We start from the raw sequence: 21817 nt of genomic DNA, 5'->3' as shown, positions 1-21817 counted from the left end.
GACCATCTGCTTTGCTGGCAGTTACATCTTGAGTACTTAGCACAATCTACAGGGTAGAAGCAGAATGTATTCTTATTAGATGAATAACTGCTTGTTGAACATACTGTGAAGGGAAGTGAAAGCTCTCCAACACTGGGAGACAGTGGGGTCGCTCTTAGAGGCAGCTGGGAACTGAGAACGGAAAGGGAAGGAAAGCAATGGACAGAAAAGGCAATTTTCCAGTCCTCATAGAGCATACGATTAGAGGATTCATCAGATCATCTATATCGTGCATGTTTACTGACAGGGCCCAGTGACCTGAGAGCTTAAATATGTGTGGCATAGTCATCAAAAACTACTTCCACGGAAGATGTGGGTTCAGACCCTGCTCCCACTCTCACTTGGCCTCTCTGAGCCTCATCTTCTCACCAGTCAAGTGGAAGCAAGAATAAACCCTGGAGATATTGGCCTGTAGTTCTCTTTCTTTGACCTGAATTATCTGATTTTGGAATTGGGGTAATCCTGGCCTTATAGAAAGGGTTTGGAAGTATTCCTCCTCACATTTTTTTTGAATAGTTTGAGGAGAAGAGGTGTTAGTTCTTATTTGAATATTTGGTAAAACTCCCCTGTAAACCTGGCTGGCCCAGGGCTTTTGTTTGCTGGAAGTTTTTTGTGTGTTTTTTGTTTGTTTGTTTGTTTTATTACTGCTTCAATTTCATCAGTAGTTATCAGCCTAGTCAGGTTTTCTGGTTCTTCCTGACTGAGTTTTAGAAGGTTGTATTTTTCTAGGAATATGTCAATTTCATCCAGGTTGTCCTGTTTGTCGGAATAAAGTCATTCATTGTATTTTTCTAAGATTCTTTGTATTTCTGTGGGGTCAGTTGTTACTTCACCTCTTTCATTCCTGATTTGCAACAGCATGGATAGACCTGGAGAGTATTATGCTGAGCGAAATTAGCCAGTCAGAGAAAGATAAGTATCACATGATCTCACTCATATGTGGAATCTAATGAACCAAATAAACTGATGATCAAAAATAGACCCAGAGACATAGAAGCATGAACAGACTGTTGAACCTCAGAGGGAAGGCAGGGGAGGGTGGGAGTAAGGGAGAGAGATCAACCAAAGGACTTGTATGCATGCATATAAGCCTAACCAATGGACACAGACAACAGGGGGGTGAGGGCAGGAGTGTGGGGGGTAATAGGGGGATAAGGACACATATGTAATACCTTAATCAATATAGAAATTTTTAAAAAAATAAACCCAGAGACATAGAAGCATGAACAGACTGTTGAACCTCAGAGGGAAGGCAGGGGAGGGTGGGTGGGAAGAGATCAACCAATGAACTTGTATGCATATATGCATAACCGGTGAACACAGACAATGGGGTGGTGAGGACCTGGGGGAGGGGGACATGGGAGCGAGCTGGAAGAGGTTAATGGGGGGAAAAGGAGGACCTATGTAAAATTTTCAACAATCAAGATTTTTTTTAATTAAAAAATAAATATAATAGTGAGTTAGGGTCAAAAGACCCTACTTGTAAATTGTAGAAAAATAAGTTGGTAGAAAAACTACCAAATATGGTTTCACTCTGGAACTTTTCCTGGGTAAAGGGACACCAGGATCAAGAAGAAGGAAAGGTGTGTGTGCTGACAACACTCCCAGGGCCCTCTGGGAGGCAGTGGCAGACCCCAGAACGGTGGGCCCACAGCAGAGCATGTCTCTAGCCTGGCTCTGGGCTCTGCCTCACTGTTTGCCCCTGAGAGCCAGACATGAGCAACCTCCTCCCTCCAGGATGCACCCTCTGGGATGTGAGGGTGGCACACTCAGCCAACAGCCTCAGCAGAGAACAGGGGAGCATCTTTCTCAAGGCTCTACAGGACCTTGGGCCAATTAACCCCTGTGATCCTGTGAAGTGGGCACCCTCTGCCTCGCTGAGTCGCTGTGGGGATTAGCTGGAATTACAGTGTCCAGCACAGGGCCTGGTACACAGTAAGTGCACAATAAGTGCTTATTAAAACAGTTGTATCCTGAGCCCTCTTCTCAGGCTGAGTCTCATCTGGGTCTGCTCCACTCTCACTTATAGCACACGCTGAGATAAGTGAATTCATTTCTCTGGGCTTCCCCTCTCTCCAGAGCATGCAAATTCCTACCTGTCTGTCACCTGTGGGGCTGTTATGGGCCTCAGAGTTCTAAAAAGGCTGTGTTCTGTGGAAGCAAAGGGTAAGCGGCACCAGGCCTCTCACTCCCCATCCAGTGCAGTGCGTGGGGTGAAAGACCAGAGGCTATTTCACGAGGCCGGCCCAGGGGAGCAGGGAGGAGGTGGAGGAGCTGGGAAGTGAAGACATCAGCACCTGACTCCTCCTCACAAGACTTTCTACCTTCTCTGTAAATATTTTGAGAGGGTCCAAGTGCTGGGCACCATGGATGCAGAGTAATTCAGGCAGCCCATGCCCTTCAGGAGCTCACAATTTACTTTTCCAAGTGTGGGGAGGGATCTGGCCAAACAACTCCTTTCTTCCCTTGGGTCTCTCCAGCTTAGAGCTGTGCCTGACCCCTCTGTGCCATCCACCTGTCACCTGGAACAGGGCAAAGCCACTGACATCCGGACAGAGACTGGAACTGTCCTGTCTGTTTATCAGAGCGGGAGCCCAGGATCTAAGCAGGCAGATTTGAAAAGCTGCCTTCACAAGAGGCTCACCTCCCACGAGGTGAGGCCCGACCTGACTCCCAGGGACCACAGGCAATGGGGCGGGGGAGGGGAGTGGCGGGGGGGGGGGGGCGCGAATCTGGAAAGGGGCGAGGCAGGGCAGCCAACAGGGAACATCCAGCTCCAAAGGGGCCGTGCCACCTCCCCAGGAGGCTATGATTAAAGGCCAAGGTACACAGCATTAGCAGGATGTCTGGCACAAATAAGTACATAACCAATGAGTGATGATAGTGGCTGCTGCTACTGTCATCACAGTAACAAATGATTATTTACCAGCAACAGAAGAGGGGGACATTGGGGTCTGAAAACCTGGGCTTCGGTGTTGTTGTTTCCCACCATGTTTGCACTTCCCCGGGGCCCTTGGTGCCTTCCTCTCCTGGGTGCTCCTCAGCCCCCTTCTCCCCTCACCTCAAGGCTGACAGGATTAAACAGACTCTGGAGTGGCTCCATCCTTTTGCAGCCATTGCTACCTTAGGCAAGTTGATTAACCTCTCCGCATTTCATGTCTTCATCTGTAAAAAGATAATAGTAACTCAGTAAACTGTGATGGGAACTAAATGCATCGATAATAAGTAAAGCACTTGGGAAAATGCCTGGCACATAGTAAGTACTCAAAAAATTTAGCTATTATTATTATTTCATATGTGTTGATAGCTTATAAACCAACATAGTTAATAAATAGTTGTATATTTCAATAAAATATATTTGTATATTTAATAATAAAACATAATACTTATAAAAACCTCCAGGTATAAAAACAAACTTTTAAAAATCAGTGCTGATAGCTGAATCTCCGTCTCCTCCTCCCTGTGCCTGAGACCAGCACGCCCATCTCACAATGATCAACGGGCAGTTGCCCACACCACCAAGCACCTACTGGAGGGATGGGCCTCGCTGGGCCTGATTAAAGAAGGTCTTTGTGGGTCTGGCCCTGTTCTTGGGCCAGAGAACAGAGACCAAAGGAACCCGGACCCTATCCAGGAGTTCTTAAAGAGAAAACACTTTTAATCTGAAGACATGTAGGAATTAATCTATCTTTTCCACGTCTGAGACACAGAGAGAGGCTGGACTACAGAAATGAAATACAAGACGGAGAAAGGTTCTCACAGTTCAGCTTTTATTAAAATGAAAGTAACAAAGTGTGGGAAACTAGAACATGATTCCTGTTAAAGTAATACACCCGAGGAACTGTTTCTTCGGAGAGCACTGTAACTGATCAAGCATGTGATGAGTGTTCTTTTACAACATAGACAGTCCCTAATGTCTGAGCAGAAAACACCAGACAAGGGCCTTTCCTATGCAATGTACTGGAAGGTGTCAGTGGTCAAGTCTGCCTGCCTATGGACAATCACAGACAGAGTGCACCCACACAGACATACACATTCAGTGTCTTGAGTTTCCTTTCAAAGAAAGTATTTTACACATCATATACAAATTAAGTCCAATGAGGGTCCTTTATTGCCACTGAAAAGAGGGGGAAATAATTTTAAATTCATAACCAAAGGCAAGAACATAGCACTAGAGCGATTTGTTTCTCCAAATGCCACAGTCCCGTGTGCTCTTGCCGTGGCTGATCCATGCGAGTCCCATGACGAGGCTGCACAGGCTGCGAGGTGTGATCATCCGTTGCAGGAAGAGCCTCTCTGTCCCCAATGCTGGCAGTGCTGCCAGCTCCCCTGCTTGGTCAGTAGGTACCCAGCACAGCTGGGCGTGAGGGTGTAGAACTCTGAATAGTGCAAACACTTAAAGAAAATACATTCCAACCTCCTTGCTTCTCTAGGCCAGTGGTCGGCAAACTCATTAGTCAACAGAGCCAAATATCAACAGTACAACGATAGAAATTTCTTTTGAGAGCCAAATTTTTTAAACTTAAACTTCTTCTAACGCCACTTCTTCAAAATAGGCTCGCCCAGGCCGTGATATTTTGTGGAAGAGCCACACTCAAGGGGCCAAAGAGCTGCATGTGGCTCGCGAGCCGCAGTTTGCCGACCACTGCTCTAGGCAAACACTTGAAAACTCCAGCTGGCTGGAATGAGTTTGTTCAGCCTCCCAACTTGACCCAACAAGGTGCAAATGGAGAGCATGGAGGCAATTCAAATGGCACCTGTCCCAATAGTAATAAAAATAAAGTATTTTTAATGAGGCTAATGGCAGATAAATACACAAAAGAGACCTAGAGTGTAGACACAGCCCAAAAAACAAGTACTTTTATAAGTGTAGTGTGAGCAGCCAGGAAGCACATGCTTGGCACATTCTTCCTGGGGTCATGAGAGTGACCCTCTGTAAAGTTCACAGGCAACAGGCTTCCAAAGGGGCATCACCTGGCTGCAAGGGCCTTAAGCTGCTGGAAGCTTCAGAAGACTAAGGAGACAGAAGAGAAGGAGGATGGGTCTACTGGACCTAGGACACTCCTGGGAGCAGGTGCTGGGGGGCAGGCCTTTTCTGGGGCTTCCCCACGCCACAGTGACCAGGCTGTGCCAGGCAGGGAGAGCCAACCAGCCTCACCACTGCAGGAAGCAAACTCCAAAAGAGCAGACACAGACGGGTGAGTGCTGAGGAGGCTTAACGTTAGTCCCAAGCGTTTCAGGAAACACTGGTGGGGATTGTGTTTTCTACCTGGAGCCAGAGAACAGAGACCAAAGGAACCCGGATCCTATCCAGGAGATCTTAAAAAGAAAACACTTTTAATCTGATGACATATAAGAATTAATCTACTGAAAATCCACTTTGGGAACATGAGAAACAAAGGGAAGATAGCTATAGGCATGGACTATGTTTAAGAGTGAATGACGGACAGAACATAACATTTCATTATCATGGACAACAAAAAGCAATTCAAATATCCTGAAAAATTATCTTATAAAAATACCTACATTAAATTTTTGCCTGAAAGCTATAGCTTTGATTTTATAAAAAGGCAGTCTCTGAAAGGATCTGGCTCAGGAATATATGAACATCACACAACAAATATCAAAAGTAAGACAGCTCAAAAAGCATCTTAAGGGATGTTGCAACGGGTGTGCCATGAAACAAAATGGAGTATTCTTATTGCATAGAGAAAATGAGGTCACTTTCATTTGCATAATACTGCAACTTTTAGATGGAGAGATGCCATTGGGTATGTATGAGAAATTACTTTGGAATTCAGAGCCTGACTTCTATGTAGTCCAAATCAGTATCCAGTGGCATCTAAGCTGCTTCTAACCTTGGGCCACAATTCTATTTCATGACTCTGATCGGATTTCAGACACACCACTGTCAAAAAGCTGCATTCACAAGTAGTTGCGGCCACCTGAACAGGGGTTGGGAGTTCATCTACCACGTGACCAGCATAGACTTGAAAATAAGTCTGCTTGTCCACAGTGAAGAGAGAATAGTACCTGGTGACAAAGAGGCATCTAGTTTTTATGGCATCTGTGGGCAGTTAGAGAAGTTTGGCTTTTTAGTGATGACATACCAGTGTCCCAGTCCCGAGGAGAAAGGGCACAAGGAGAAAATGAACATGGCCTCAGCGGCACCACCAGTAGTGGCGGTGCTTCCTTGGAAGGGAGGCATGAGGGGGAACCAATAGCAAAAGCCCAAAAGCAGGAAAGATGGCTAGCTTTCAGGGAAGGGACCCTCTGGGAAGATGACATACAAACAGCAGCCTCTCCCACCCAAGAGTGGAAGTCCAGCTGCTACGTGTAGGGGAGGGGATGGGATCTGAAACCAGCTGTGGGAACAGCACACATCAGACCCAATCTCACCCTCATCCCCACCACACACACACACACACACACACACACACACACACACACACACACACACACACCAAAACTAAGTCCAAAACCTTCCTCAGAGAGGGAGGAAGAACATTTGGAACAAAAAGCTCATTCCATCAGCTTCCAACCCAGAGCCAGCAGGGCTCTAAAACTAGCAGTCTCCATGTCTCCATGTCTCCGTGTCTCCGTGCTGGTGAGAGCAGAGCACCAACTGGAAGTGCGCCCCGACTCCCCTGAAGGCATTTCTCCCAGTCCCACCAAAGCTGGTATTCTGGCCTCTTCCCAAGTCTAGAAATTCTGGGTGCCTTGGTCTTCTCCAGATGTCTCATTGAAATGACATCTGCTCAACATGAGAAGTTTCATCTTCAAGAGAGTCCAGTGTTTAGTGCACAATATACTGTAAATACACAAAGTGGCCAACTAGCCGGGGAAGATCCTGGGTTTCCAACTGTGAGCATGAGGGGGAGGGAATGCTGGTCTCCTACAACATCTGCTTGGAAGGAGACCAGGTGTATCAGAAGTAAGTATCAGGCTCATAAGCCCCTCGGCTCCCTCTGAGCGGACTCTGACATCAGGGAAGGTTAAACCCCAGACACAAGACCTCCCCTCCTTATGCCAGAAATCCCAACATTAGCAACTTGCTAATTTAGGAACAGCATAGCTTTAAGGTTATTTTTAATGCAAATGACTCTGTACACCCTCAAATAACTCCCTGCAGACTCTTGAAGTTCTGTCTTTAATAACTTTTACCTGTGAACTAACAAAATTCTCTTTAAGTCCTCTCTTAAAATGCAGATCCCCCTGAGAGAGATCACACATCCAGAGCCTACCATCTCCTTCTCCACAGGGGAAGTAAGGAGGACGGGAGTGTTCTGAGGGCTGGAGAGAGGGTACAGAGCACAAGGAAAGGAAGACAAGGACCTGAGACAGACTTGACCACCATCATGAAGTGCCAACGAGCAGCCCAGCCAGTACACTCCTTCCATCATGACCATCTGAAGCCATGCGACCCCATCCGATGCAGGACAAACCAGGCTGCGGGTGGGAGGTAGGGTGACCTTTTACTTATCCTCCATATCAGAACACTTCGATGATAAAAAGGATGTTGGGAATAATTACTTCTGGATCGTAAATATAATGGGGACTTGCATATCCTGGAGAAATCCAGAAGTAGGCTTCTCTCTGAGACCTTTGTGGGCAGGGACTGAAGCCTTTCCACTTTGGTGTTTTTGTTTTTGTTTTTCACGTATTTTTTCCTAGTGTGTTACTTGGGGCTTCTCTGAAGAGCTAGCTGAAGAGACACAAACTTCGCAAACCTGGAATTCATGACATAAAAAACCAGTGGTCCAAAGACTGAGCAGCTCTTGTGTGCTTCCTGTAGGAGAGACCAAGGAAGAGCCGGCTGAGGGGCAGGGCACCCGCTTGCTCCTAGCTCTAGCATAGAGAGGTCACAGTGCAGCTTTGAGAATGCTCATCTCTTCTCCTGACAGTGCCGGAGTCAAACCAGCATGTGGGCATGGCCAGAGCACTGCCTCCCTTGCCAGTCATTTCTTGACATCCCTGTCCAACTGGACCTCCAAGAGGCAGAGGCGGTAGTAGTCTCAGGGTGCCCACAGGAAGAGAGTTTCTGTGATTTGATTTTTAGCACAGTGGAAGGATCAGTAGTACAGAAATCCAGTAGACTGTCACACCCCGCCCCCAACTTAGTGAGATATCATGTTCTAAACACACATATACACAACACTCTCTGACACACACACACATACATACACATTCTCATACACACGTTCTCCCTGTAGCCCAAAGCTATCAGAACCCACTGCTCGGGCAGAGGCCAAACACCCTCAGAGGTGCAGGAGGTGGGGCCCCAGTCTTCACTCCAGACTCCGCTCTGCCGAGTCAGAGGAGGGCGGTTCTCACTCCGCTGCAGACTCTCCCAGCGAGTGTGATCCAGCTGACATGACCTCTCTCTTTTGAGTCTCAGGCAGCACCCCTCCCTTACCCCACGTCCTGGAAGTGGGAGTTAGGGGTCACAAGGGCTTGTGAATCACAGCAACACCTAAGATAAAAGAGGGAGAACGTTATCATCTCAGTCTCTCCAAAGAGTCCATGAATATAAGACATCCTAAGCCGCAGCAAGGGAAAACTAAATTGCAATCCTACCTCTGCCACCAGGTCAAGCGACACTGTCGCCTCTTGACCTCTTTAGACTCCATTCCAATATTATTCAATGTCATCTATCTGAATCCCCCTCCCCCAGTGCTAAGTTCTATCCTCGGATAAACACTCCAGACATGTCTATATGTGGTGCAGTTTTAGCCAAGTTGAACCACACTCAACAGCAAACTTTGTAAATCCATGTATGACCCTGCACCCCTCTGCAATGGATGAAGCCACATAGCAGATACTGTGTAGGCTGGTTCAGTCAACATCCCCCCAAGTTTCTGTCCTCTATACAGAGACCAGCAAGTTAGGAGCCCAGCTTCCCAGACTCTCTTTCAGCTGGAAGGGCCATGTGACCCAGTCCTGGCCAACACAATTGTGAATGCAAGTCTGCCCATGCTATGACCTTGGCTTTGTCCCTTGTCCTGCCTAGATTGCTCACCCAAGGCCCAAGGCTGCAGCAGAAGCTACTGATGATGCTGGCAGGACAGAAAAGAGGAAAGCCTGACTCTTCAATCACATTCTGAACCTCCAGACCTGCCCTTAACTTCTTTCTGCCTGAGACAAGCAAAATCCTTTCATACTTCAATAGGTATCTGTGAACTTTTCTGGTACTTGCAGCTGAACAAAACCCTAACTTACGTGTAGGGTCTACAGAAATGATGGTACCCGGAGCCTTATTTTAATATATTCCCATGACTATAAAACCTCCTGGTTGAAGGTGAAATTAAGAGATCATTGCTAAAAGAAACCCCAGTATACCCCAATGGTGAGATTCTGCTAAGAAATCCATTTCATGGTCATTTCTAGACAACGGTACAGACATAAAAGCTTAGCTGTATCAGAACCAGAGTCCTCAGACCCGATATGCTGCCTGACCTTGAGGACATTTTGCTGCACCTCATTCTCAATTCTCATTCACAAGGTAGCTTTTTTTTTTTTTAAGCAGGTTCCTGTATTGTTTTTTAAATATAAACTTTCTCTTTTTATTATACAAGTAAAATATTCCCATTATGGAAAATTTGGAAAGTACAGATGAATACAAAGTAAAAGAACTTTAGTCCCTTCATACAAAGAGAATCACCATTACCTTTTTGGAATATTTCCTGGCTTCTAATTTAATAATCATAATAATTTTCTGAGTGGTTTCCATGTGCTAAGCACTTTCCAACTATAATCGCATTTCATTCTCACAACAGCCCTAAGAGGCTTGGTATAATTTTATTCTCATTTTACAAGTGAGGAAACAGAGGTTCAGTCAGATTGATTACCTTGCCCAGAGTCCCAGGGCAAGCTAATTCTAAGCACTCACACCTGAGCCTTCCCCTCTGGTTAAGGCATGCATGGAGCCAAGGAGTGTCCCTCGCGGGCCCCACTGCCTCCTACTAGAAAATGCCCTGCCTATCCCACTACGACTTTGAGAAGAAAATGACAGTCCTGGTTTTAATAATTAACCCTGGGAACAGAATCACTCCAGAACAAAAATACCTCTAAAATCTCTTGTACTGAGAAGAGAAAAATCCTAAATGAGTGAATGAAAGTAAAATAAGTTCACTAGTTCACTGCAATTAAAGCCCTGTGTTGACAGAATGTGAGAGGTGAGCCTGCAAGGCCCAATCTTCCTTTGCCCTGAAATCCTAACAAGGAGGAGTGAATGACCTTTCTAACACAGAAAGGGAATGGGAATACCACCAGCGTCGTCCTTAAGTGGACTAAATGAGATAAGCGTCTTCAAATACTTAGGATTATGCCTGGCACATTGTATGTGCTCAATAAGCACATGTTAGCTCTAATTATTCCAGTTTCTGGAGAACCAGATACAAGGCACTGGGCTACATGATGGAAATATGTTTGCTTGTCTATCTATTGACCCCTGACCTCAGCAACACCAACTCTGATCCTGCCCCTGCACCAAACCTATCACACACACTCCCCAGGAATAAGCCTCATGTATTCCTTCCCCCAGTCTTTTGCGTGGAATGCTTTTTTCCCCCAACTCGGAGCTGAGGTCGTACAAGGGGCATGGTTTGAGAGTCAGACCTGGTTTGAATTCTGACTTTGCCATTTTTTAGCTGCGTGGTCTTGAGCAGGTTACTCAAACCCTCTAAATCTATTTCATTATCTGTAACATTTGACCAGAGGGGTGTTGAAAACATCTGCACTGCACTAACACACTGCCAGGGGCACAGGGAGGAGGCACCAGCGAAGGGCAGCTTCCTGCGTGACTGTGATCTGCCCTCCAGGTTTAATCAGCCCCATCTCCTCAGCAGTTATTCCCTGACTCTGCCAGCTCTCACCTGCCGTGTCCTAAAGCCTGTATAGTGCATTCCACTTGGAATTTATGTGTGCATCATCTTGTATGTCCTGTTTTGTGTAGGCAGATCTTAACTTCCAATTTCTGGAAAGCAAGAACTGCATCTTATTCCACCTAGAAGACCAGCACAAAACAAACCAGGAATGGCAATAAAATTCCAAAGCCTCTTATAATGACTTAGATCAATTGGAAGAGGCTCCCTGGAGCGCTATGTTGAGACTTCTGCGCAGCCGTGTGAAATTCAGTGCCTGCCCAATCACGGCAGGTACTGGCCCAGGAGGCTGCCATAGAAACACTGACTCATGGGCCCTGTTCGCCTCTGCTGGGCCTAGGGATAAGTTTGGTTACAGATACAAAGGGGGAAAAAAGAAAGAAAGAAAAAGAAAAGACTTCGGAGGATACATTCAGGTTTGCTGGGGAAACAAGTGCTAATTATGGGTATCTGTAATGAGCACAGAGTGAAGGCATGGCCATCCCTGGAGGAGGCGCTCAGTTCTAAGTCAGAAAGCTTAACCCCTGCCCCCCTGTACCCCTAGCGTGGGGTGGGGTGGGGTGGGGCACACTGACCTGCATAGCTCCGCCCTGTGCTCATGTTGGTTGGCAGCAGCGTCCATTTGTCAGTGGCAGGATTGTAGTACTCCACCGAAGCCAGGTTGCAGGATCCATCATCCCCTCCAACCACATACAGGAGCCCATTCACGGCACAGACCCCTGGGCATCAAACAGAAGCCATGGGAAATATGATAGCAGGAGCACCAAGGAATCGAAATGCACAAGCGACAAATAAATCTGGATTGCCCTGGAGGCTCTTTTTCTCCACGTCATGGCAGCAAAAAAGAGAGCTGGCTCCACAGGTCTAAGTTTGTTCAACGAAAGTACATACTGAAAACAGCCACTGGCTCTGCGATCCCCTAGCAGGTCACTTCTCTGACTAGGGAGCTTTCATACTACACGGTCTTGCAATCGTTCCCTGTCCCCGACTCTATAAATAGGTAGAGCACTAAGGGGACAGGCCTGTCTACTGGAGTGTTGCCCACCGGTGCACCCACACCTCCCATGCCCAGCCTGAGCTGCAGGATGACAACTCAGGGGATTTCATGCACCCTGCTCCCACTCTTCTTGGAAGCGTTTCCCTGATACACCCTATTAGATTCACACCCTGTGGATCTCATGGTGGTGTCTCTGATCCCTTCACATTACTGGGGTCTAAGTCCACACACCGCTCCCAGGGATGTGGCACTTCACCCACCCTCATCTCAGAGGGAGCTGGTTTGGGGGCAGGGTGTCATGAGCGGGAACTCAACATAAGACAATATAATTCTTGCTCATCAAGTCTTTAAAAGGCCATAGTCTAATATACTGTGTATTTTTAAAATTAGAATAAGAGATTGATGATACTCAAAAAGTAGTAACTATCAGTATTGGTGAAGATCCTCTAAAATACTGCACCTTCTTCCCAGGTGGTGTCGAAAGCACATGTGCCCCCTCTGACTCAAAACTGCACTTCTGGCCTTTTATTCTAAAAAATAATTTTATATGTATGCATTGATTAACTAGACGGACAATTTATAATAACCAAAGCATTACTTATAGAAAGGGTGGAAATAATCTAAAATGTCTCATAGTGAATTAGTTAAATTATAATATGGGCATTTAAGTAATTTCATGTAAATGTATTTATAATAAGATATTCATGAAAGATTATAAAGTGAATTAAAAAGACAGGTTATCAAACACTATTAGAGTGATTCAATTTCTGTCATAAAAATAGAAATGTCTATATGTGAATGTGTGCACATATACACATTTACATCTAAATTAATTCTCAGACTGCAGATACACTAGCTGTCTTGCGGGTTCTGTAATTCCTCACTCAGGTGGCTTAAAGGACAAGTTACATCACAGCAGGCTTAGACAATGAGCAAATTAATAAACTCTCTGTTTACAGTTTCAACAAGTCAGCTACAAATGGGTTTAACAAACAGGTAATTTGAGTTAAAGGAAATAAACCTGCCTGGAAGTCACCTGTTTGTCTCTCTAACCTGGGAAGCTAGGCTAAGCCAACCTTTCATAGAGTAAGGAGGCTTAAAGCAGACATACCAACACAGGACATGGCCCAAAGGGCGAAGTTATAAAATAAAAGTTTAATAGGGGTATTAGGCTCCAGGAAGAAAAACCTAAACACTCCAAGGAAAGTCATTTCTGTAACAAGGAAAAGGGTAGGGAAGGGACAGGAAATACAAAGAAGGGAGTAAGGGAAGTGGTTCTATTGGAGAATGAATCATAAATCCTTTCACAGGTACCCTGAAAGGAAGCAGACTGGTTTCAGGTGGGAAGTGGGAGGTTCTCAGAGCCAAGTCCTGGCAAAGAAAATATAAAACCAAGTGCTCTTGTCCAGTCATGTCCTCCTAGCAGCGATGGCAACCAGAGGGATCTTCTATGTCCATCTCTGTGCACTGAAAGTCAGCACCCTTCACTGAGAGGGAAGGCACCCTCTGCATCTCAGTGGGGACCCTGTGGCTAGCTTTTGGGGTTCCAAGCTCTCCCTCCCCTAACCCAGAGCCTACCAGCAAGTGGACACTCCCTGTTCATGAGACAGCTCAGCCCCAGCCTGGGAGCCTTTTAGAGCCAGGGTTTGCGGAGAAAAGACCCACAACCCCCGAGGGAGACAGACAGAGCAGTCGCATTACCTGCATTGCGCCGGCACATGTTCATGTCGGCTACCTGCTTCCAGGTGTTTGTTCCAGGATCATAAACCTCAACGCTCTTCCTCACCAAGGGCCCATCGTGCCCACCTGTGGCATACAGCTGTCCGCTGAGAACCCCAACCCCTGAAAGGCAGAGCACAGTGTCCCCGCCTCAGGCTGGCTGCAGTGACCAGAAACCAGGAGGCCTGGCGTCCAGTCCTGACAGCTACCACCAGCAGGGTGACATGTGGGGCTGGTTTGTTCCCCTGTACCTCAGTGTCCGCATCTGGAAAACAAATACAATACCCTGCCGCCTCATATGATTGTCAGCCTTTAAACATCAAAATAAAAAGCAAATATGACCCCATTTCTACTTAAAAAAAACTAAAATATATTTTATATGTGCATATACATAATGTGTGTATGTATGTGTAAATAAATGGAGGTTTACATACAAAAAAGGGGGGTGGGAGGGACTGAAAGAACTCCACAACATTAAAAGTAGTTATTTCTGAGTGGTAAAATTGTATTTCTTCTCCTTTCACCTAGTTTTCCTTCACTGTTGTATTACTTTCATTACTCAGCCATTGGACAGAAAGAGTTAAAGATGGAAACCAGTCACACAGCAGGTGTGCTGAGGTCATTATTGCAGATCTCCAAGCTAGTCTGGAAGCAGAAGCCCTTCTCCACTTCTCCCCCCAACCCCCGTTCTCCTCTCGATAGCAGAGAAGGGCATCAAATCACTCACAGTGTTGATAGGCCTCAGCTGAGTGCTAGAATTGAATCATTCACAAGTTTTAATATAACCATTAAAAATCCTTTAATATAGCCCTGGCCAGTTTGGGTCAGTGGCTAGAGCAGTGGCCTGCAGACTGAAGGGTTCTGGGTTCAATTCCGGTCAGGGACATGTACCTTGGTTGCAGGCTTAACCACCCGCCTCCGCAGCCCCGCCCCCCCCCCCCCCCCGTACCCCCGGCCTGGTGTGGGCACGTGGGCAAGGCAACCAATCCATGTGTCTCTCTCACATTGATGTTTCTGAATCTCCTCCTCCTTTCACTCTCTCTAAAAAACAATGGGGGTGGGGGGGAATTCTCAGGTGCGGATTAACAAAACAAAACAAAAATCTTTTAATACAAGTCAAGAAAATCAAAGCCAGAGAGGAGGAGGGTGGCACAGTACTCTAGGAAGAACAACCTGGTGGCTAGGACACCTGGTCCTGGCCAGGTCTCTAACATCCCCTTCCTGGGCTGGGTATCCAATTGTAAGGGGGTTGGACTAGATCAGTGGTCGGCAAACTCATTAGTCAACAGAGCCAAATATCAACAGTACGATTGAAATTTCTTTTGAGAGCCGAAAACCGACTTCTGCGCATGGGCCACGAAGTTTCAATCTCACTGTACGTGCGTGCCCGCACATGGTATTTCGTGGAAGAGCCACACTCAAGGGGCCAAAGAGCCGCATGTGGCTCGCAAGCCGCAGTTTGCCGACCACTGGATTAGATCATGGTCTAGTCAGCAGTGGTCGGCAAACTGTGGCTCTCGAGCCACATGCGGCTCTTTGGCCCCTTGAGTTTTTAGCCAAGGCCAGCTTAGGAGTACCCTAATTAGGTTAATAACAATGTACCTACCTATATAGTTTAAGTTTAAAAAATTTGGCTCTCAAAAGAAATTTCAATCGTTGTACTGTCGATATTTGGCTCTGTTGACTAATGAGTTTGCCTAGCACTGGAGGGTCCCACAGACTCCTGCCGACAAGCTGCAGCTGAACCAGCGGACTGCAGGGCTTCACTCCCAGAGACCCTGGCTGGGAATCAGAAAAAGTACCTCACATGATGAGAAGGTGCAGCTAGGTTTTAGACCCACAGACCCAGGTCTTATCACGTGTTTCCCTGTGCCTGAAGGTAGGTTTTTAACAAATATTGTTTGAATGACAAAATACATAAAATTTCCTTCAGCAATTATGCTGGTTGGCTAGTGGCTCCTTGCAGTTGCCCTAAGCCAACAGCAGGTGGTAGTGTTATATCAGCAATGACTATCTAATGGGCTCAGGAAAGGGATTTTCAACTGGTGTGCCGTAATAATTTGAAAACACGCATTATTTGACTATTTAGTCAGGGATACTGACCTCTTTCCCCTTAGATTGTCAAATAAAAAATGACATGAGCCAACACAACAATAGCTATCTAGTGTGAATGAATCAAAATTATACCTATTTTTTTGCTGATCAGCAAAAAATATATTTTTTTGGTGTGCCATAGAATTTTAGTGATTAGTTTGTGTGTGGTGAGATGAAAATGGTTGAAACTGGCTTAGGATAATAAAATTCAGTGTTCCAAAGCTACCTCACCTTCCCCTCCACTCGCAGCAGGAACTGGCACATGCTAGGACCAAAAATGGCCTTTTTCCCACAGCCATCTGCTGGCAGTTGCCCATGCCTGCTGAGGAAGCAGGCAGCCTTCCAGGCTCAGGGCACCACTGCCCTTTTGCCACCGCCTCTGTAAACATTCATGCAGAGGCTTCCTGGACCTACAGCCACAGGAGCTCCTGGCACCACAAAGGGCCTCAGGCAATCAGAGGTCAGAGCCTCCGGGTCCTCAGCCACCAAAGACTACAAGCAGTAAATATCAACACGAAGCAGATTATTATTGTAGATCACACAGGAAGAACAAAGGTTAAAATATTTAACTGCAGCAGTGTTTGGCTATATTCTGTGCAGTGAGAAAACCTGAAGTCATTTTCAAGGTCCACCATTTCTTACTCACAACCACAAGGTGGGTTCCCAACTCCAAAGGTGAGACAGTGCCTAAATCAAGGTCACTGCTCCCCAGAACACAGGCAGCAGCGTTGTAACCATCCAGGGCTCCCAACCAGGTGAGAGGCAGGAGCGGCCCGAGTGATCGCCACTCAGCAACAACCCTGAGCAGCCTGGCAGGCGGAGCAGTGTGGCCTCCGAGGCAGCTCTGTCCACAGCTGAGCCTGCACTCTTAAGGCCGGTCTGTGTTCACAGCTCCACACGGGGTGGCCCTTCTTCACTTTCTGCTTGGGACGTTTCTAAAAGCAACCACACATTTTAGTGGGTGCTGCTCACCCCTGCTGAGCTGTCCCTACTTCCTTGGGTTTAAACACTTGCTCTCACCCTCAAATCACTTAGAGGATTTTTAGGAAGTACAAAGAAGACTCTATCAAGACTCTATAAACCAAAATTACTAAAAGAGCTCTATGAGGCAGAAGAACCATGGGACTGGTGAACTGATTTGGCCCCAAGGGACATCCACTACAGCCCACTCATTTCACATCTCAGGAACCGGAGGCCAGAAGAGAAAAGGACCTGGCCCAAGGTCCACAGCCAGCTGGAGCAGACCGGGCAGACCCAGCCCAGGCCTCCTGACTTCCATAGTTTGCTGCATGTTCAGGAAGTGCCAGCTGTGGGGATCAGCAGAGAAAAGCTCCCTGAAAACTGCATGCCAACCATAGCGCATCCCGAGTGGAATCACACAGCTTTTCTTTGCTGACCAGCAAAAAAATATTAACATAGCATAATTTTTAAAGAATGCTGAGGAAGTGGTCATATGTTTAGTACTATAAAATGAGATCACAACGCAATCTTCATAAATTCAAAATAGAGAAAGGCTTAACATTGTGGGGGAAATGCCCAATCATTGCTTCCCTTCCCAGAAGTCACACCACCGTCCCGCCAGGCCCAGGTTGGTCATCGGTCCCCATTCCCCACAGGAACTGGGACAGAAATCCATTGCCCATGCTCCAGGCCTCTCAAGTCCTCTCCTTTGAGCCTCTAAGATGATGAGGTAGACAAAACAGGAAGAAGAGAATGTTGTTCCACTTCCTGAAAAATCCTGAAGGGCCACACAGCTCCTAGTCTTTCACGGAAGTGAAAGTGGGAAGTCCTTCTCTTCCCATGTAGGGGAGGCGTGAAGTAGGGAAAGTGAACAGGGGCGACCTAAGTTTATCTCCAAGTATGAACTCTAACAGGTTGTTTTTCAACCCTCAAGACAGACACTGGACAGGCAAGCTTTAGCTTTTCCACTGAAGACAGGATAGCCGTGCTTGTCCCACTATTTTGTAAGAATGAGATGCTAATAATTTGGAGGTCAAAAAAACTAACTTTGAAGTAAGATAGGTCTGAGTGGGAATCCTGACTCTGCCAGTTCCTAAGGATATAACCTTGAGCAAATTACTCAGTCCCCAGCTGGCTTACTTTCTTAATCTGTTAAGTGAAATTAACATTGTGTCTACCTCATAGGGCTGTGGTGAGGATTAAATAAATTGAGTCACAGAAAGTCATTAGGATAGAGCCTGGCACATACCAAGCCTTACTTTCAGGAGAGGCAGGCATCCCAACAGAAATGGAAGGGATGAAGGGATGATGATGAAGAGAATATTGTCTCATCCATTTTCTAGCAAAGTGATCCCCAGGGAAAGGTTAACTGGGGTTATGTACACTGAAAGGAAAGAAGAGGGAGGTTAAAAGATAGGATGTCAAGTTGCTGGTCTCCAGACCCACCTGTGAGCAGATCAGACAGAGCCTGCGCCCTGAGGCTCCCCCCGTACCTGCGCCACTGCGGCGGGTGCTCATGTCCGCCACGTATGTCCACTCATTGGTCGCTGGGTTGTACTGCTCCACGGTGCTCAGGCACTGGCGGGAAGCCCCATCGTAACCCCCAACAGCATAGAGCTTTCCTGGAACAGACAAAGTAGCTGAGGATGGTGCTTGGGACACTGGCATGAAACCAGAGGGTGACTGCAACTCCACCTTTAACCCACTGGGCACCCTCATCTGCGTCAGAGCTCAGGACCCTTCCCTCCATGGGGCCCACTTACTCCCCAGCCAGGATAAGCATCCTTCACACACATCTCAGACTTCTACTTCTTCATATGTACTGAGCTCCTTCACACACATCTCAGACTTCTACTTCTTCATATGTACTGAGCTCCTCACAGCTCAAAGCTGTGGCTCAGCACTGCTGGGGCCCAGCATATTCTTACTGGTGAACCATGTCAGGTATTCTCCAGAGTGAGGTACTGAGAGATGGAAAACAAGAGCGCCCCAGCTACAGGCAGGCAGGCTGATTCTCTGGCTAAATGCTCACACTGGCAGACAGAACAAATATGGGAAAATATTCTTCGGTGAGAACCCAAACTCTGTCTTAGCCATGGTTTGTGCTTTGTCCACAACTCTCACAGGCGGAGCATGTGAATGGAGGGCTCGGTGTGCATGCTGGGCTGATAAGGCTAGAATGAGTCTGCACACTCCCTTGTGATCTCTGAGCCCTGAAGCAAAATCACCTACTTGTAAATAAAAATACCACAAGCTGTTAGCTAAGAGCATCATTCCTGCCTGGGGTGGGGTTAAGGTTGGGAAAAGGAAATTATTTGACTTCTCCCAGAGCAGGGGTTGAAACATTTTGGGCTGAACATGTAGTCTTAGAATAAAGTAGGAGGGTCTCGTGTGTGTGTGTGTGTGTGTGTGTGTGTGTGTGTGTGTGTGTGTGTGATGGGGAGTCCTGGCTTACCTGGAATCCTAGCTTACCTGTAGACCCCAAACCTATGGGGGACCATGGAGTTATAACAAAGATCTTAAACACTAACTATGGACTAAATAAACACCACCAGATGAAAATCTACTTAACAGAGTTACTTAAAATATTTTTGTCAACATTTGCTTTCTTAATAGAGAAATACCAAGAGTACAACTACTGTAGTGTGTGAAAATCTGCCATTAGTTTTATGTTAGAACAAGATTCTCAGGTTCAAAACGAAGCTCTAGCATCAGGACTCTTGCCATATCAGGATTCTACCACCAACTGCCCTGCAGGGACTCAAATATGTTCAATTGTTTTTTCTTCTATCCTTGAGCCTGGTTTTGTTTTCTGCCCCACAGTCCTCCCAACTGGCCCTTCTATAAAAAGGAACACCTCCTCCCCAAGAGAGAAAACTGACTCAGCAGCTCCTCCAGGGTCCAGGCCACTCTCTCAGTGTGTGCTGGCTCGGACACAACCACCTGCTCAACCAACTGCCCGCCACTTGTCAAAGCCTAATCTCAGGGAGGAGAAAGGCCTGGGGTGTGAGGGAGACAAGAAGCTCTGGAGGGCAACCCCAGGTGAGAGGCAGGAGTGGCCCAAGTGATCTCCTAGAAACCTATTTCTCCAAAACACGCGATCTCCGCTCTGTTGGAACTTTTGCCTAATCTCTGAGCCTCACTGTCCCTTTTCCTAAGTAGGAATTCTTCTAAGCAGCCAGTTGCAAATGATCCTGATCTCCATTCTTTGTTTTTTTCTGGTGTCATTCAGCCTGTATAGCCATGGTTAGGGGATGATGAGAGGGAGAAGCCACGTGGAGACCATGTGGAGAGCTGCATCGGCAAGGCCACAGTGAAGCCGAGTCCACTATAGATCCTCCCTTTAAGGACTCTGCTGCCCAGGATGACTCACAGCCAAAAGAGCTACCGACTCAGGATGGACAAGGTGAACAAATGCCCACAGGGCATGAGACAGGACAGCCTTCTTCCACATAATACAACATGCTCCCGAAAGCCCTTGTCAAAGGGAGTATTTGAAATGACAGCCATGAAGGTACCTCCTCTAATCTCCATCAACCATTCCAACCTGTGTCAGCTGAAAAATACCCACTCAAAGTTTCTCCTTGAATCTATTAACAGAGATATGCTATTTAAAACCCTATTCGATTGTTTGATACTCCTGGCTAAAGAACAAGGGGTGAAATGGGAAGGTGGCTAGACAAAGCACTTAGATTTGGCAGACAAATCAATTTCTGTTCCACTAGGAGGATGAGATGGCAAGAAATAATTTATCTTTGCAGAGGATAAAATCCTTGCGCTCGCTAAGATGACCTGTCCAGGACTTAGAATAATATGAAAATTTAAACTACACAATACTGTACAGACTGAGAAATGCAATGAGAAAAGAGAATCCTTCTATTGATGTCTAATTCACTGCACATTACACTCTCCACAGAGCACTCTGTGGTCTTGTGTGTGCCTGTGAGAGAGAGAGAAAATGCACATATCTGAATGCCCAGATATTACAGCTCAATCCACCTCAGGACAGCTAAAAAACCAGTGGTGTTCTGCAAAATATAATGTTTTAGCCCAAATAATATGCTATGCTTTAATTCACACAGATTTGTAAAACCCTCCATTAGCATTTTCTAATGGTCTGCAGGAGTAGCACAGTGGAAAGAGCTCTGGGTTAAGGAGTTAGACCTGAGTTCAAGGACTCACTGTGCTATTTACTCACAAGAGGCAAATCACTTACCCCTCTGGGACTCGGTTGGCCAGAATGGAGAAATCTAAATCTTACCTATCTCCTTCAGAAGGGTTTGAGGGTTTGGGAGCGTGACGGGGGGGGGGGGGGGGGGGGGAGGCAGCGGGGGGTGTTATTGGATGTGAAAGCCATTTACAAATTTCAACGTACTGTCTAACTAAGCTCCATACCTGCCCACTCCCTCCCACATCACCCCACACACCTTTCCTGACTAGAGCAGGACTCTACCACCAACCTGCCCAGCAGGAACTAATCATACCTGGGAAGAGGTGCCCACCTCACTCAGGCTCTGTTAATGTTCATCATGAGGACAAAATTAATTAAAGAGTTAACTCTCACCCCCTCTGCATATTGACTCTGGATCCCCCACCCTTCCCCCCTTCCCAACATGTAACAGAGCTATTAACAAGTGGCCAAAGTGATAAGTAGGCATTTCCCTTCCAGGCTTCTCCTAGTTTACTTGCTTATTTGCTTGGGCCAGTAGCTTCACTTCTGAGTCTCCCTTTCCTAGTCCGTTAAATTAGGACTCCAGTACCTGACTCAAAGCAGTAGTGAAAGGAATAGAACCAGAGAACCAAGAGAAGGCCCAGGCCGAGCCAGGCCAGGCCATACCCACTGCTGCTCCTTACCCTCCACGACACCCACACCCACACTGCTCCGCCGTGTATTCATTGGGGCCACGAAGAACCACTCGTTGGTCTTGTAGCTGTAGGCTTCCACCGATGCTAGGCCTGGGAGATAAGAGATTTGTGAGATTTCTATGGTACCAAGCCTCACCCTGCTGTGCTGGGAAACTGAGGTGGGGAAGAGCGCAGACCTGAGTGTATGGCTCAGCACCGCCTCGCCACACTCTGCGGCCCATGGCACCTGCCCGAAACACATCTGCAAGGTCAGGGGTTA

At 46.8% G+C, this 21817-nt stretch overlaps 1 protein-coding gene across 5 annotated transcripts in view; it reads right to left on the bottom strand.

Moving 5' to 3' along the window:
* Positions 1 to 3787: 3787 nt before the first annotated feature.
* KLHL3 (kelch like family member 3) overlaps positions 3788 to 21817 on the bottom strand; it is a 112658-nt gene continuing 94628 nt past the window's right edge. For 3 of the 5 annotated variants that reach the window (XM_080675818.1, XM_080675819.1, XM_080675821.1), the window contains 5 exons: positions 21547 to 21648; positions 18186 to 18314; positions 13621 to 13761; positions 11498 to 11641; positions 3788 to 8512 (listed from right to left, as the gene is read on the bottom strand). In XM_080675818.1, coding sequence (XP_080531944.1) covers positions 8484 to 8512; positions 11498 to 11641; positions 13621 to 13761; positions 18186 to 18314; positions 21547 to 21648 — 545 coding nt within the window. In that variant the 3' untranslated portion in view covers positions 3788 to 8483. Of the gene's footprint in view, positions 8513 to 10961; positions 11015 to 11497; positions 11642 to 13620; positions 13762 to 17994; positions 18077 to 18185; positions 18315 to 21546; positions 21649 to 21817 lie in introns of those variants that run through there. The other 2 variants (XM_080675817.1, XM_080675820.1) reach the window with 2 other exon arrangements.

This window comes from Plecotus auritus, assembly GCF_963455305.1.
Source record: "Plecotus auritus genome assembly, chromosome: 6".
Taxonomy (NCBI): domain Eukaryota; kingdom Metazoa; phylum Chordata; class Mammalia; order Chiroptera; family Vespertilionidae; genus Plecotus; species Plecotus auritus.
Note: the sequence above shows the minus strand (reverse complement) of the source record. Positions and strands in the feature narration are given on the sequence as shown.